Genomic DNA, 17,505 nt, shown 5'->3' on the forward strand with positions numbered 1-17,505 from the left:
TCTCTCTCTCTCTCTCTCTCTCTCTCTCTCTCTCTCCTCTGCTGTAGTAACAGTAGATAAGAGACCATCGCAGGTAGAAAAGAAGCGATCTGCCACTTAAACATTAGTGACCCCTCTCTCTCTCTCTCTCTCTCTCTCTCTCTCTCTCTCTCTCTCTCTCTCTCTCTCTCTCTCTCTCTCTCTCTCTCTCTCTCTCTCTCTCTCTCTCTCTCTCTCTCTCTCTCTCTCTCTCTCCCTCTCTCTCTCTCTCCTCCGCTGTAGTAACAGTCCCTTGGCAACCAATGAGAGTGCCAATTAAATTCAAAGTACTCCAAATACCTCCAGCTCCCCACCCCCCTACTCTCACATACCCCTCCCCATCTACACTGCAGCTCACACCACCCACCCTCTCCGCTCCTGTGTGACGTCCTCTGTGTGTGTGTGCGTGTGTGTGTGTACAGTAGTGTGTGTGTGTCCGTGTGTGTGTGTGTGTGTCTGCGTGTGGATCAGCTGAAGTAACAGCACCCGGGGATCTCTATCATCCATCTCAGCCGGAGAAACAGCATCTTTGACACTGTGAGTATTATATGATTTTCTTTATTCGTCTTTTTTAGGAATCATGTGTAACTGGGTTGGCCCCTGGAGCTACTGAATCAAATGTGCCTGTAAACGATGTAATTATGTTTTTATTGTAATTACTTAATATGCTTGATGGATACGCGTTCCAGAGTTTCGTTCCATAACGCTCCTGTATCTTACGTTGGTGAAAGAGAGAAGATCAAGTAACGGGATCACTGCTCAATAACTAAAGAAATAAAGAAAACTGTCTAAACCATTTGATAAACAATTGGACAATTGGACAGCTACATAAGTATTTCTGTAATATAAAATGTTGAGTCATACTTTAACTACAGTAAACATTATCCATGGTAGTAATTATTCTATTCTTATTTGTAAGAATTTTTATTTTGATGTTTAATTTTTGAATGAAACTCTACATGTACAGTACCATACATATATACATGTTATCCATTTAGCATATCTTTGTGGTTGAGTTGAATATGTTCCTCTGTAAGATTCTGTACATTTGAAGATGTGGATTTGATAGTTTTATTGACAATGAAGAGTGGGTAGAGATGTTCACCATTATCTATATCGGAAATGTATATACTGTATATATTATACAGTATATTCGATGTATTTTCTATTTATATTTTATCTGCCTAAAATATATTTTCCCTTGTAGTAAATTATTAAAATACTATATTTAAATAATTCTCTTCATATTGTTTCTTGTTTCTTGTGCACAAATATACTAAAAGTAAACCATCGTTTGCCATCGTGTGTCGTGCTGAGGACCAGACCTCGGGGTTGTTGGACGCTCAGGTTTGCCAGCCAGGGCTCTGAACCAACATCCCTCCAGCCGGCTGTGAAAGAGAGGAGAGGGAGGTCGCCATGGGCTCCAGCTCCTCCTCCTACGCCCCCAAAACGGTCTACCTGAACGTAGATGGGAAGGTGCAAAAGGTGGGTCCTCAAACCTTCTCCCTCAAACCTTCTCCATCAAACCTTCTCCCTCAAACCTTCTCCCTCAAACCTTCTGCCTCAAACCTTCTCCATCAAACCTTGTCCCTCAAACTTTCTTCCTCAAACCTTTTTCCTCAAACTTTCTCCATCAAACCTTCTCCCTCAAACCTTATTCCTCAAATCTTCTTTTTAAAACTTTCTTCCTCAAACCTTCTCCCTCAAACCTTCTCCCTCAAACCTTCCTCATCAAACATTCTCCCTCAAACCTTCTCCCTCAAACCTTCCTCATCAAACCTTCTTCCTCAAACCTTCTCCCTCAACCTTCTTCCTCCAACCTTCTTCCTCAAACCTTCTCCCTCAAACCTTCCTCATCAAATCTTCTTCCTCAAACCTTCTCCCTCAAACCTTCTCACTCAAACCTTCTCCCTCAAACCTTCTCCCTCAAACCTTCTCCCTCAAACCTTCATCATCAAACCTTCTCCCTCAAACCTTCATCATCAAATCTTCTCCCTCAAACCTTCTCCCTCAAACCTTCCCCCTCAAACCTTCTCCCTCAAACCTTCGCCATCAAACCTTCTCCCTCAAACCTTCTCCATCAAACCCTCTTCCTCAAACCTTCTCCCTCAAAACTTCTCCCTCAAACCTTCTCCCTCAAACCTTCTCCCTCAAACCTTCTCCCTCAAACCTTCTTCCTCAAACCCTGAATAAGTGATGATTTGTCGGATTACTTAGAAACGTGTTTAAAGATTGGAAATGCCTGTTGTTTTGTAATGTCGATACAAACAGATTAAATATGATCGTTGATGATGATGATTATTCTAATCACATTACATTTAGTCATTTAGCTGCCGCTTTTATCCAAAGCGACGTACACGTTTTGTCAGCAGGAAGGGTACAACTCTATCATCATCATCATTAGGTGGCTTCTTCGTTCCGAAGGTTGCCTATCACTCTCCAACCCATTCTGTCCCCACTTCTTCTCTCCAACTCCGTGACTCCGCCTCTCACTCCACTCCAATCACAGACATCGTCTACCCAGCCTCTTCTTGGTCTTCCACTTCCTCTCTTTCCATCCACCTTCCCCATCACCACCTTCTTGAACATCTCCCCGCTGGATCCTCTCAGAACATGCCTGCACAACTCCATCTTTCTCTTTTTCAACCTCTCCAGCAGCTGTCCCCCTTGCATATCCGCTCTTCTCAGTACCTCCTCATTCTTGATCTTATCCTTCCATGTTATCTTCAGCATCTTCCTCAGTGTCCACATTTCAAAAGAGTCTATCATCCTCTTTGCCTCTTCATTCAGCGTCCATGCTTCTGCTCCGTATGAAAAGACTGACATAACATACGTTTCCAAAATCCTGGTCTTCGTTTTCCAACTTATGTTTCTTCTCAATAATTCTTTATGGTTCCAGAATGCGCCCTTTGCTATTCCGGTTCTTCTCTTAATGTCCATGTTAGCTCTTCCACCTTCACTGATCCAGCTTCCAAGGTACATGTACTCCTTCACTTGTTCAAGTTTTTCTCCATCCACCTGTATTTTACAAACAGTTCCTGGTGTTTTTTCAATGATCATTACTTTAGTTTTCTTTGTGTTTAGTGACATTCCATAGTTTTTGCATTCGACATTCAGCTTATTCATCATGTCCTGTAGATCTTCTTCACAGTTACAGACTATAGCAGTGTCATCCGCGTATCTTATATTGGTGATGTTCTCTTCGCCAAGTTTTACTCCTTTCCCTCCTCTCAGACCTTTTTTCATCAGTGATTCACTGTACATATTAAAGAGTACAGGGGACAAGATGCATCCTTGTCTTACACCCTTCTCCACCGGGAAGTCTCTTGATTTCTCCTTTCCTATTCTAACATTAGCCTTCTGCCTCCAGTATAAGTTGGCAATTATTCTTCGGTCAGAAACTGGTATTTTGAATTCTTCCATTGTTCTCATCAATGTTGTATGTTCAACTCTGTCGAAGGCCTTCGTGAAATCGATGAAGCAAATATACAGCTTCTTCTGTTGGTCTATCGATTTTTCACCAATGATTCTGAGTTGGCAGATTGCATCTCTTGTTCCTTTTCCTTTGCGAAAACCCATTTGGCTATCCGAGAGCTGATGTTCAATTATGGGTTCTATTCTGTTCTTGATGATTTTCAGGAGTACTTTTGATGCATCAAACCCTCAGCTGAGTACTTTTAAAAAAATATTTTTTTTTAAATTACATTACAGTCTGTAAATTACTCTGTAAATTAGTAGAAAATATATATAAAAAAAGGAAAAGTGTAATTATATGTAATCAGTATGGGGTGATCTAATGGATTATATTTCTGATTACACAGTAGAGCAGTTAATCCCAGCTCTAATCAACCAATTAGTCATTCAATAATTATTTTCTATTCCCCAGCTTGACACCCAAAGACTGTGCCCTCATTATGGATAGGGCTCTGTATTGTAACACAAGGGACAGACTTTCATTGATGCTGAGGCCAGTCATGCTAAAATATATATATACATTCATTCATGTACAGCACTTGGCTAAAGATATCTGCCAAATGACATATCGCTGCTGTGAGACAAAACCCTTGTATCTTCAATTCTGGTATCATCATGTTTTTTTACTTGAATCGAAGGTGGACATGGTTCTCTGTGTGTCTGAGTGTGCCATGACCCCTATAGGGCCAGTGAAGCTGCATCCAAACCCTGATGTATAACTTAAATAATAATAATAATAATAATAATAATAATAATAATAATAATAATAATAATAATAATAATAATAATAATAATAATAATAATAATAATAATAATAATAATAATAATAATAATAATAATAATAATAATAATAATAATAATAATAATAATAATAATAATAATAATAATAATAATAATAATAATAATAATAATAATAATAATAATAATAATAATAATAATAATAATAATAATAATAATAATAATAATAATAATAATAATAATAATAATAATAATAATAATAATAATAATAATAATAATAATAATAATAATAATAATAATAATAATAATAATAATAATAATAATAATAATAATAATAATAATAATAATAATAATAATAATAATAATAATAATAATAATAATAATAATAACAATAACAATAATAATAAAAAAAAAAAAAAAAAAAAAAAAAAAAATAATAATAATAATAATAATAATAATAATAATAATAATAATAATAATAATAATAATAATAATAATAATAATAATAATAATAATAATAATAATAATAATAATAATAATAATAATAATAATAATAATAATAATAATAATAATAATAATAATAATAATAATAATAATAATAAAGTAATACACGGACGTCAACCTGAACATGACGACCTGATGTTTTCCTCGGTTCCGGAGAGGTTTACCGTTTTGAAGCCATGAGGTTTATGCCGCAATATGTTGTGTTTATGGAAAAAAACGTCATCTGGAGTGTGGTGTTAAAAATAGATGTGATTGGTCCACACAGGTGTCCTTGGCGCAACAAAACACCTGTTGCTAGCAGGTCACACGCATCGTTCTGTATTCCTCTGGGTCCGTGTGGATCACCCAGGGAACGCAAATGTATTTAAATATACGCGCCCGCCCCCCCCCCCCCCCCCCCCCACACACACACACACGCAATTAAAACTGGCCCACCTGAAGCAGGAGACTTTAAAGGGACAGTCCACATTTCTTTTAAAGCCTATTGTCATGATCATCAGGGGGTCTATTCAGTCCACCCACCAGAGTTTTGGTTTGAGATAGCAGGGAAATGTTGCATTTGTTAGTGTGACAGATCGTACCGGACTCCTCTGCGTTGTGTATTAAATGCTGATGCCCCGAGGGAGAGTTGAACCCGGGTCTCTCGCTCCGTGGGCGACGACATAGTCCGCTGCACTAAGAGGTGATTTCACTCCTGGGTACCGTATCTATGTGTCTTCTTTTAACCCTGTTGTGGGGAAGTGAGTTTAACTCGCAGCCCGTTTACTGCCACAGTCACTTATCTCAACACACGAGTTTATCGTGACTGTGGATATATTACCAGTGATGCCACAGATTACTTGTAAAAAGAATCTGATTACTGATTACTGATTACTCCTTTAAAAAGTTATCTAGTTACTTTACTGATTACTTGATTATCAAAGTAACTTAGTTACTTTGAAAGTAACTAGGTTACGAAGTCGTCGTCGTCCCCCCTGCTGCTGCCACAAGAATGACAACAGTTTTTTTTTTAAATAATGCTTTATTGAAAGTGCATATGTCATAAATCATGATTGGCTGCTCAGACAGGTCATCATGAGACGTCATCAGCCATCAAGCCATACTCCGGTCTAGCTGACTGTACCCCTGGCTCTCTTATCATCAGCATTATGAGATAGTAACTAAATAGTAACTCACAGCCACTTGGAAAAGTAACTGTAATCAGATTACTGGCTTGTAAAAAGTAACAAGTTAGATTACTATTTACTGAAAAAAGTAATCAGATTACAGTAACTAGTTACTGGCATCACTGTATATTACTCACGGACCTCCGTTACACTAGCAGGAAAATGTTGCATTTGCTAAACATGATGTTAGAAGTCAATGGGGGCAACAACGAAGCATTCTAAACCATGTCGCTAAGCAACGTTCACGAGTCATGCCCCCAATTGACTTCCACTAGAAGGCTTAGCAGGATTCTAACTAAACGCTAACATTCACTGGGGTAATTCAAAAAGGGCGTTTCCATGGGAACGGTCACTTTTTTGACCTGGCTGCAAAACCGTAGCTCATCGTCGTTTTCACCTAAAAGGATGTTTCTAAAGTTTGCCTTACCTCAACCCTAACCTCTCCCACCAGCTAAACATCAAAAATGAATTTATTGGAAATGGAATTTATCCCAAAAGCCTCATTTTAAAAGGGATGAAAACTGATTTATCAAACAAAATACACAAACAGTTGTATGGAGAGCTCTTTAAATACACACTCAAACTCGTTTCCACTTAAAATTATATTACAAAACGAGACGTAGTAAACAGTTGGCAAGCATCTTTAAAAAGATTTAATAAATTATATTTTCATTTTTGGATGAAAGGCACAGGTACAGGCATACAATGCACATAAAACATAATTTAAATTATTTGCCAACTACAAGCATTGGCTTGCCCCTTGCCTCATTTAAAAAAAAATCCTACCCCCAAACCCCTGCACCAACCACCTTGGACAAAAAAAATTAAATAATAATCCCCCCCAACCCACCCCGTCATAGGCCTGAAAAGAAAAAGAAACGAGCAAAGATTTCAACAAAGACCAAAAAGAAAAAAGGGGATATAATTAATAATTGGCAAGCATCTTTTGTGTTTTAAGTAAATTGTGGCCTAGTATTTAATCATCTTTCAACCTTTATACATTGATAAATGAGGCCCATGGACTGAATGCAGTATTTCTAATTATAGCAACAGCACTAGTGGTCATTTAACAATGTCTATAAGGACAAATGGATTATGAGGAATGGATTAGAGGAGGAGCTTAGTGTTCCTCTGAGGTATTGATTAGCGAGACACGTCGTAGATCTGGTGACGTATGATCTAGGTAACGTAGAGTGTTTCGAGTGGGTCCTGGGGATGACATCTGTCTCCTCGAGGACCCTGGGATGGAGTGCTGAGGTTTGTCAGCCACACCTGCTGCTGCCTGCAACATGGAAGATCACAGGGCTGCATGGTTTCAGGATGCAAGGAGCATATCAGGTCACAGGCCTAGTGCCTACTGACTAATAACATGTCCTTTACTGTTACGATGGGGTGGTGAGGGAAGGAGAGGAGAACCCAATATGCGGAATGGAGTGGAAGGAGGAAACGGAGACGGCAGTTTGCTCTTCTCAAACAAACACTGTGTTCTTTTTATTATAAGAACCACGAGAGCGATAATAGGTCGAAAGACCAAAACAAAAGTAAAGAAGCTGATAAATAAACAAACATAAAGACGGGCGAAGGCACATTACAAAAGAACTGTTGACAGAATCCGGCTATAGGGCGACAATAATGTGGTCAAGAGGCATGGTTTCTATCTTTAGCCTTTAAGCGGCATGGTTTATTCATTCACATGGTATGAGCAGTAGCACATGAGTCCTCCTCTCCGTGAGAGGTAGGTGGGGGAGAGAGGTAGAGTAGGAGGAGATAGTTCTATTTATACTCGCCACCTGGTGGTGTCTTGAGTGGCTCAGCCTAGAGCGCCCTCTAGTGGAAACAGTTATATATGCAGTTAGACAGTTACTAACAATCCTACATAGAATCCTACACTGAGTTTAAAGTGTGCTATATAAATGAAATCTATTATTATTATTATTATTATGAACTCTCTCTCTGTAGCGCTGCAGTCTTCAACAGCTCTGTGAACTCTCTCACCCTCCAGCCGCCTCCTCCCTTCGCCTTGGTCCTTCATGGAACTTTCTTTTATAATTTTTTTAATGAAGTTTATTTGTAAGTGTGGACTTACAAAAGGAAAAGAAAAGAAAAAATGGAATCACAAATGTACATATTCAAGGCAAGCTCACGCACAAAATCCAAAATCAACAACCGAAAAAAGGAATAGGCTGAAGCACATGCTTATTTTTGCATCCTTTACAATTTTTTTTTGTGTTTTTCTCCCATCCCAATTTAGTTGTTATGCCAATTCCCCCCTCCCCTTCCTGGTCGTTGCTCGCATGCGCCCCCCACTGATCGGTGTAGGGAGGGTTGATAGATACTATCACATGTCCCCTCCGATACTTATGGAGTCAGCCAGCCACTTCTTTTCACCTGCCAGCGCGGACGTGTGGGAGGCTCACACTACCCTCACCATCTCCCTCCCTCGCTGTGCAGGCGCCCTGACCGACCTGTATGAGTCGCTGTTTACAACGACCAGAATACCACCCACCGGTTTCCCACCCGCTGACTCTGCCAATTGAGCAGGTATGACGGCCGGCCAAGCCGGAGGCAACGCTGACAGCCGGATTCGATACCAGTGTCTCTCGCGTTGGTGACGAGCGCTTAGTCCGCTGCACCACCCAGCCGCTCCTTTACAAATATACTAAAAAACTAAATATATTTTATTATAAGAAAGAAAAACTTAAAATATGCTGCAAGATATAATTTTTTGAAAGAAAAAACAAACGTTTGATGTTTTTACTCAAAACTGTACTCCTGAATTATTTTATCCTTCAAGGCTTTTTTAAATCTCCCCTGAGAAGCACACAACTTCAACCCGTCACTAAGGCTATTCCATCGTTTAACTCCCAAAATTGAAACACATCTAGCTTTTTCATTAGTTCTTACCTTTTTACATGTTTTAAGAATACATAACCCTCTTAAATTATACTTTCCTTCTCTTGGTTGAAAGAGACAATAATGGGTCTCATTCTCCAACGGACTTATGACAAAAAGGGCTTTCTCTTAGGGCCATTTGAGACCTTTTCGGGGCAAGACATGAATATAGACAATATATAATAATATAATATATATGTTTTATTGGGACGGTTGGTGAATCCCAAAATCGTCTCAAATGGCCCTAAGAGAAAGCCCCTTTTTGTCGCAAGTCCTTGGAGAATGAGACCCAATAATTGAATACAAACTGGTAGGCTTTTTACTCTTAGCACAAACAAAAAAACTCTTAGAACTCGAACCTGACCTTATTTCCTCCGCATGCCTGACGGGGGCCTTGCTTCACATACCTTCCCATGTGACTCTACGGGTCTTTAGAGGAAGTGAAACATGTGAAATTTGATAACCTTCTTGCTGCCCTGAGAGAACACTGAGGCCTTCTCTCAGAACGAGAGCAGCTGTTGGCAATGCAGGTGTCCCTGTGAAGCCCGGGGGGCGGACACACAGGTCGCTCTGACGAGTCGAGTTCAAGTTCAAGTTTCTTTATTAGTTGTCATCATACAGAAGTACAGTTCAGTTCAGTTCAGTTCAGAGTTTTTATTTGCCACATGGAATCATACAATCATAGTTTCTTCATTACACAATCATAAATAGTCATTCCATGGACAAAAGGAGCAGGAAGAAGAATAAATATTATAGTTACCTGCCCCTTATTCCTAAACTAACAAGTATTTACTTAATGGTCGGCGTACAACCTAATTTACACAAATAATAATTTATACCATTATAAAAAGAAACACACAATCCACAGTTAAACAAGAAAAAATTAAATAATAATAATAATAATGATAAAGAATAAAGAAGAAAAGAAAGAGAAGAAAAAAAATCTCACTATTCAGATCACATTTGATTTTCATACTGACTAAATATTTTTTTTTTTATAATTTTTTTTTAATTGATAAACACTATTACATCCTATTACTATTATACAAATGCTTCTTTCTGTTTTGCTCCAGAGACTGTGCTAGGCAAAAATAGATAATAAAATAAGTATAGCAAGTATAAAATAGAAGTCAAGTACGTAGACAAAAATGTTCAGTATATACATATATACAATGCTCTATGTAGAGTAGAAGTAACTGAGTTACCATACAATATACTATACAGTGCAAAGCAGAAGTGGGATGAGGTACAATTTAGGTACAATATAATTGACAGTCAGGTGTAATGAGGTAGGGGTTGTAGTGCAAATTCTTTACCGATAAATATAAAGTGTGCTTAGGTGTACTAAAGTGGTTAAAGTGGGTGCTGCAGTGAGTTGTTTGTTTAAAGTGAGTGTGTGCGTGTGGATGTGTGTGCTGTGAGTGCATTTGATGGTTGTTACATAGTGTTATTGTTCGTTGAGCATCCTGATGGCCTGGGGATAGAAGCTTCTTCTGAGTCCTTCTGTGCTTGCCATGAGACTCCGGTATCGCTTGCCTGACCGCAGCAGTTCAAAGAGGCAGTTGTTTGGGTGGCTGGAGTCCTTGATGATTCTCTTAGCCTTCCCCCTGCACCGCTTGGTGTAAATGTTCTGGAGGGTGGGAAGCCCCCCTCCAATTGTGCGTTCGGCTGAACGTGCCACTCTCTGTAGTCTGCTACGGTCTTGTGCGGTGCTATTCCCAAACCAGGAGGTGATATTGCCAGTCAGTATGCTCTCTATTGTGCACAAGTAGAAGTTATTGAGGATCTTCTGACTGACTTTGAACTTCCTTAGGCGCCTAAGGAAGTAGAGGCGCTGCTGTGCCTTCTTCACTACACTGTCAATGTGTGTGGTCGGAAATGTGGACTCCTAAAGTCCACAATCATCTCTTTTGTTTTGCTGACGTTCAGGGAGAGGCTGTTCTCCCGACACCACCGCGCCAGGTCCTCTACCTCTTCCAGGTAGGCCCTCTCGTCGTTTGCAGAGATCAGGCCCACCACGACTGTGTCGTCAGCCAACTTGATAATTGTGTTGTTGTTCCGCTGTGCCACACAGTCATGTGTGTACAGCTCGTAGAGGAGGGGGCTCAGAACACAGCCCTGGGGGGCCCCTATGTTGAGGGTGATGGATGAGGAGGTACAGTTGCCTGCTCTCAACACTGGGGTCTTCCTGTCAGGAAGTCCACGACCCATTGGCAGAGGTCATAGTTCAAGCCCAGGTCCCTGAGCTTGGCTACGAGTTTGGAGGGGACTATGGTATTGAATGCTGAGCTGTAGTCGATGAATAGCATTCTCACATAGTTGCCCTGCCTCTTGTCCAGGTGTGATGCTGCTGTGTGCAGCACATGGGCTATGGCGTCCTCCGTGGACCTGTTGGGGCGATATGCAAATTGCAGGGGGGTCCAGGTTGATGGGGAGGGAGGAACAGATGTAGCCCTTCACTAGCTTCTCAAAGCACTTCATGGCTATGGAGGTGAGAGCTACAGTAAAGGACTTTGTGCAGGTAAGTACAGACAGGTGAGGAGAGATATATATGCTGTGAGAATAAATATATACAGCATTATAGTACATGCTATCATATAGAGTATATGGTGAACGCAGTAGGTACAGTATGACTTGAGTACAAGCGAAACCCTCCTTATCCCAATATATCTGTCAGCGTAGATGACAGCAAACTGAAACACTGCCCCCTACAGGTGGTCTTCAGTAACACTGTCCCCTACAGGTGGTCTTCAGTCGACACTGCAGTCCGTCTGACATCAAGGAGCTGCTCTGCTCCTCCTCCAACATCCCCAGGTCAGTGCTCCTCCTCCTCCTCTTCCTCCTCTTCCTCCTCCTCCTCCTCTTCCTCCTCCTCCTTTTCCTCCTCATCCTCCTCCTCTTTTTCCTCCTCCTTTTCCTCCTCCTCCTCCTCCTCCTCTCCCTCCTCCTCTCCCTCCTCCTCTTCCTCCTCCTCCTCTTCTCCACCCCTCCTCTCCCTCCTCATCTTCCTCCTCCTCCTCTTCTCCCTCCTCCTCCACCCCTCCTCCTCCTCTTCCTCTCCATCCATCTCCTGACCTGTTTGTTGTACAGTCACAACATGTCCATGACCCATAGAGGGAGACATGTATAGAGTTTGACCCCATGACCTTTCCATGACCCCTGGAAGGAGACATGTATAGAGTTTGACCCCATGACCTTTCCTCCAGGGCCACCGTTTCCTGAGCCGTTAGTAATACAGTCACAAACGCTGCTAAATATCCATGACCACTAGAGGGAGACATGGTGACCCTGTGACCTTTCATCTGGGTCTGTTAGGACATGTCCCTGTGACCTTTCACCTGGGTCTGTTAGGACATGACCCTGTGACCTTTCACCTGGGTCTGTTAGGACATGTCCCTGTGACCTTTCACCTGGGTCTGTTAGGACATGACCCTGTGACCTTTCACCTGGGTCTGTTAGGACATGACCCTTTGACCGTTAGGACATGACCCTGTGACCTTTCACCTGGGTCTGTTAGGACATGACCCTTTGACCTTTCACCTGGGTCTGTTAGGACATGACCCTGTGACCTTTCACCTGGGTCTGTTAGGACATGACCCTGTGACCTTTCACCTGGGTCTGTTAGGACATGACCCTGTGACCTTTCACCTGGGTCTGTTAGGACATGTCCCTGTGACCTTTCACCTGGGTCTGTTAGGACATGACCCTGTGACCTTTCACCTGGGTCTGTTAGGACATGACCCTGTGACCTTTCACCTGGGTCTGTTAGGACATGACCCTGTGACCTTTCACCTGGGTATGTTAGGACATGACCCTGTGACCTTTCACCTAGGTCTGTTAGGACATGACCCTTTGACCTTTCACCTAGGTCTGTTAGGACATGACCCTGTGACCTTTCATCTGGGTCTGTTAGGACATGACCCTTTGACCGTTAGGACATGACCCTGTGACCTTTCACCTGGGTCTGTTAGGACATGACCCTTTGACCTTTCACCTGGGTCTGTTAGGACATGACCCTGTGACCTTTCACCTGGGTCTGTTAGGACATGACCCTGTGACCTTTCACCTGGGTCTGTTAGGACATGACCCTGTGACCTTTCACCTGGGTCTGTTAGGACATGACCCTTTGACCGTTAGGACATGACCCTGTGACCTTTCACCTGGGTCTGTTAGGACATGACCCTTTGACCTTTCACCTGGGTCTGTTAGGACATGACCCTGTGACCTTTCACCTGGGTCTGTTAGGACATGACCCTGTGACCTTTCACCTGGGTCTGTTAGGACATGACCCTGTGACCTTTCACCTGGGTCTGTTAGGACATGTCCCTGTGACCTTTCACCTGGGTCTGTTAGGACATGACCCTGTGACCTTTCACCTGGGTCTGTTAGGACATGACCCTGTGACCTTTCACCTGGGTCTGTTAGGACATGACCCTGTGACCTTTCACCTGGGTATGTTAGGACATGACCCTGTGACCTTTCACCTAGGTCTGTTAGGACATGACCCTTTGACCTTTCACCTAGGTCTGTTAGGACATGACCCTGTGACCTTTCATCTGGGTCTGTTAGGACATGACCCTGTGACTTTTCATCTGAGTCTGTTAGGACATGACCCTGTGACCTTTCACCTGGGTCTGTTAGGACATGACCCTGTGACCTTTCACCTGGGTCTGTTAGGACATGACCCTGTGACCTTTCACCTGGGTCTGTTAGGACATGACCCTGTGACCTTTCACCTGGGTATTTTCTAGGGCTGTCCCCGACTAAGGATTTGGATGGTCGACTAGGATTGGCCAAAATTTGCCGTTAGTCGACTATTGGGCGACTGGAGGCTTCTTGTCCTCTGCAAAAGCATGCAATTGGTCCACTGATGGATACATCTTGATATTTGTCTAGTATAGTGTGTTCATTAGATGGTGAAATCCTCTTTCAGTGCCTCTGTGCCTGTTTCCGTAGGCAGTTAGCCTCTGGTATGCGTGCCATTAGCGTTAGCCACGCTTCTAGGCCTCTTTTCTTTTGGAAAGAATGATAAAAAAAATATTTAATATTTTTTTTCAATTTTCTTTATTATTATATTCGACTAAGAGGTTGGCCAGTCGACTACAGCTCCTTTCGACCGATTAGTCGACTAATCGATTAATAGGGGTCAGCCCTAGTATTTTCTTATCGTATCTTATCTTATCTTATCTTACTTATCTTATCTTTTCTTATCGTGTCTTATCTTATCTATTTTTTTTTTATTATGTTTTTGGTAGTATTTTATTGGTTTTTGTTACCGGGCAGTCCAGTAGAGAGAGAGAGGAAGTATAGGAGGATAGACGGGGGAAGACATTCTGCAAAGGTCGCCGGGTCCGGGAGTCGAACCCGGGACGGCCGCGTTGCACCGCAGTGCTGTACGTGGTGCGCCACCCTGGCACCCCATCTTATCTTATCTCATCTTATCTTGTCTTGTCTTATCTTATTTTATCTTATCTTGTCTTATCTTATCTTATCTTATCTTGTCTTGTCTTATCTTATCTTATCTTGTCTTATCTTATCTTGTCTTATCTTGTCTTATCTTATCTTGTCTTATCTTATCTTATCTTATCTTGTCTTATCTTGTCTTATCTTATCTTGTCTTATCTTATCTTATCTTATCTTGCCCTATCTTATCTTATCTTGTCTTATCTTGTCTTATCTTGTCTTATCTTATCTTGTCTTATCTTATCTTATCTTATCTTATCTTATCTTATCGTGTCTTATCTTATCTTATGTGCCCCCCCCTCCCCCTCTCCAAACAGGAACACTGCCATCATGGTGATGGACCCAGAAGGTGCCATGGTCTCCATAGACCCCACCATGCCCACCAACAACCCCAAGTAAGAGACCCCACCAACAACCCCAAGTAAGAGACCGCACCATGCCCACCAACAACCCAAAGTAAGAGACCCCACCATGCCCACCAACAACCCCAAGTAAGAGAACTGGAGCAAACCTGTATCTTCTTCTCAAAATAACACCCATTACTGCTCCTGTTTCATTATAGAATAGAATAGAAGTACTTTATTGATCCCGAGGGAGATTCAGCGCAACAGATCGCTCACAGTAAACATTTAGGTAGTAAAAGAAAAAATCACAAATAAGAATTAAAATACAGTCAGGGATATCCAAAAATATACAGGCATGTAAAATGTACAGTAATAAGTGTAAAATTGTAAAATGTCGATTTAAAAAGTAAAAAGTCCAGTAAGATATGCCAGCGTTTGTGCTGTCACCATGTGCTCAGTGACGCAGTGAGGCACAGTGATGCGTTATTTTTTTTCCTAGCCGCATTTCTGGCAAGACGCTATCTCTGATTGGCCGACGCCTGTTTCTACACTGGTTAAGCTTAGGCACTCTTTCGAAGTTGGTTAAGGTTAGAGTTCGTCTTGGAGCATGGCGATAGAACGCCAGGTAGTTTGCAGGCTGTTCGACGCGGAAATGGGCAAAGACACAGCTCGTCACACGATTGGGCAAACGCTTCAGTGGCCAATCAGAGAGCGTCAGTCAGTGGCCAATCAGAGAGCGTCTGCCAGAAATGCGTCTAGGAAAAAAAATAACAACGCCACAGTGATGTGTTATATAACGTCTGATGGCTGTCGGAATGAAGGACTTCCTGTGCCGCTCAGTGTTGCATCTTGGGAGTCGTAGTCTAACACTGAACGTGCTCCTTCTATCGGCCAAGGCCGTGTGTACTAGTGGGTTAAATCAAGTAACACTTTCTCAATTACTATATCCTAGTTTTTCCATGATCTCACCCTGTTCGGTGTAAGATATTCTCTCTGCAAACATGCTTTATTTTCTCTGTAACGGCTAATATTTACACGTCCCGGCCGGGAGAGGAGGGACGCCGCTGTGAGCGAGGAGCGTCTCTGGGCCGCGGCGCCGCGTCACGGCTGACTAATGATGTCCGCTCCTCTCTGATTCCCCCCCAGCTTCCTGTACAAAGTCGTCCCCCTGTCTGGCGGCCAGCTGGGAGGTAGAGTATCAACAAGATTCAGATTCAGATTCAGATTCCTTTTTTATTGTCACAGCTTTTAAAATGTACATACATTTTCGAAAACGTGAGATGCTTGTTTTCCTTGGGTCCTCAACTGTAGTAGTGTTGCAATACAGTGCAACACAACAAATAGACTTTAAATAATCCTATACTATACGATATAACTCCTCTTAGCATGCGCCGGCCCATATATATATGGGACGTTTTTAGGATGATTTGCCCACCGGCATTTTGGCGACCCCTAGTGGCTCGGGTGTGCATATTTTGTAATGCTATATATATATCGAATTGAAGGCTTATTTGTTGCCTGTCGATAGCGTTCAACGGTTCTCAAGTTACATGCCGGTATTTGAGGCTTGTGCAAAGTACACGGTATTGTGCAAAATACCACTCCCGACTCTTGGCGCAGTAGTTCCGTCAATCTAGATCCGATCTCGAAAATGATTGTGGAGGTGGCTTTCCAATGAGTGTGGCTTTCCAATGATACCCGACCTGGGGATGTATGAATCAGGGATCTGGTGAAAAACTAACGAGCGAAAACAGGAAGAGAAAAACAGCCGAATGAATTGAAGTCTATGAGAAGACTCAGTTTTTCTTTTGTACACAGTTTATCAAAATCACTCCTAATCACTCATTTCTGAATGGATCTTTATGAAATTTGGACATGTACTACATAAGGCTTCAGGCTATGGGTCCGTATGGATTTGTAAGCCATACCACCTTCTGGGCAAATACTACCTCTGGACTACTAACTACTACAACTCAAGTTCAGACCTATGTTACTCTATTATGTTAGCACTAAAAGTGAATCTTCTTTCTGGAATCAGAAACTTCAGAATGTCATCTTTCAAAAGAGACCAGGCTCATGCATGATGTGCTATAAGTATAAAGTATAAAATGTTGTTTTGGTTTACAAAAAAAGTATGCAGTCCTCAAGTTCAAGTTCAAAAATTGCCACTTTTCTGCCCGCTTGTTAAGAGGGTAATTACTCTATACAATATTACTTTACTTTTGAAAGTTTTTTTGTAAATAAAAAAAATACATTTCGTACATGAGGTAGCACCAGTACAAGTCATTTAAGGTGCTTTGTGTGCGTGTGGTTCAGTAGCCTGTTGAGCTTCGTTCACGCTTCGCTAAACCGCTCCCGCTTGAGTGATTTATTGACGTCCATAATATGCATTACAGTCGAGGGACGTGTGCATTAATGTGAACAGCAGGCAGATATATTCAGAGGCCTTTGCTCGACTGGCCTATCTCAAACCCCGCCCTCTTTTTACAGATCCTCCAATCACAACATTGTTGCTTCCCGGAAAGGAAACAGTTGTGATTGGAGGATCAAGAAAAGAGGGCAGGGTTTGAGATATGTGGATTGACGGGGCAGGTTTGGTCATTCAAACAAAGTTAGGCGGATCGCACAGTAACGCACTCAAGGACTCACTCAGACAGTCGTGCATTTGAACATTTGTTGTTGGATGAAAACCGTACGTCTCCAAGAATTCTGAAGAAGTACACGATTTCCATGTGGTTTTGAAAAATTACGGGATGGGTTCTGAATAGGTTTCATGGGTCGTTGGTTCAGATTCAGATTCAGATCATTTTATTGTCACAGTTTTTTTTCTGAAAAATGTGAGATGCTTGTTTTTCCCGGCTCTTCAACCGTAGTAGATTTGTATACAACAATATACAACTATCTAT

At 41.7% G+C, this 17,505-nt stretch overlaps 1 protein-coding gene across 3 annotated transcripts in view; it reads left to right on the top strand.

The window, feature by feature from the left end:
- Positions 1-1,410: 1,410 nt before the first annotated feature.
- The window catches only part of pde9ac (phosphodiesterase 9ac), a gene marked incomplete at both ends in the record, with an annotated part of 47,107 nt that continues 31,012 nt past the window's right edge, over positions 1,411-17,505 (top strand). For 2 of the 3 annotated variants that reach the window (XM_084318253.1, XM_084318254.1), the window contains 4 exons: positions 1,411-1,503; positions 11,536-11,606; positions 14,573-14,650; positions 15,746-15,789. In XM_084318253.1, coding sequence (XP_084174379.1) covers positions 1,435-1,503; positions 11,536-11,606; positions 14,573-14,650; positions 15,746-15,789 — 262 coding nt within the window. The remainder of the gene's footprint in view (positions 1,504-11,535; positions 11,607-14,572; positions 14,651-15,745; positions 15,790-17,505) is intronic. The other variant, XM_084318252.1, reaches the window with a different exon arrangement.

The sequence above is a fragment of the Notolepis coatsorum genome (genome assembly GCF_963971535.1).
Source record: "Notolepis coatsorum genome assembly, chromosome: 1".
NCBI classification, from domain to species: Eukaryota; Metazoa; Chordata; class Actinopteri; order Aulopiformes; family Paralepididae; genus Notolepis; species Notolepis coatsorum.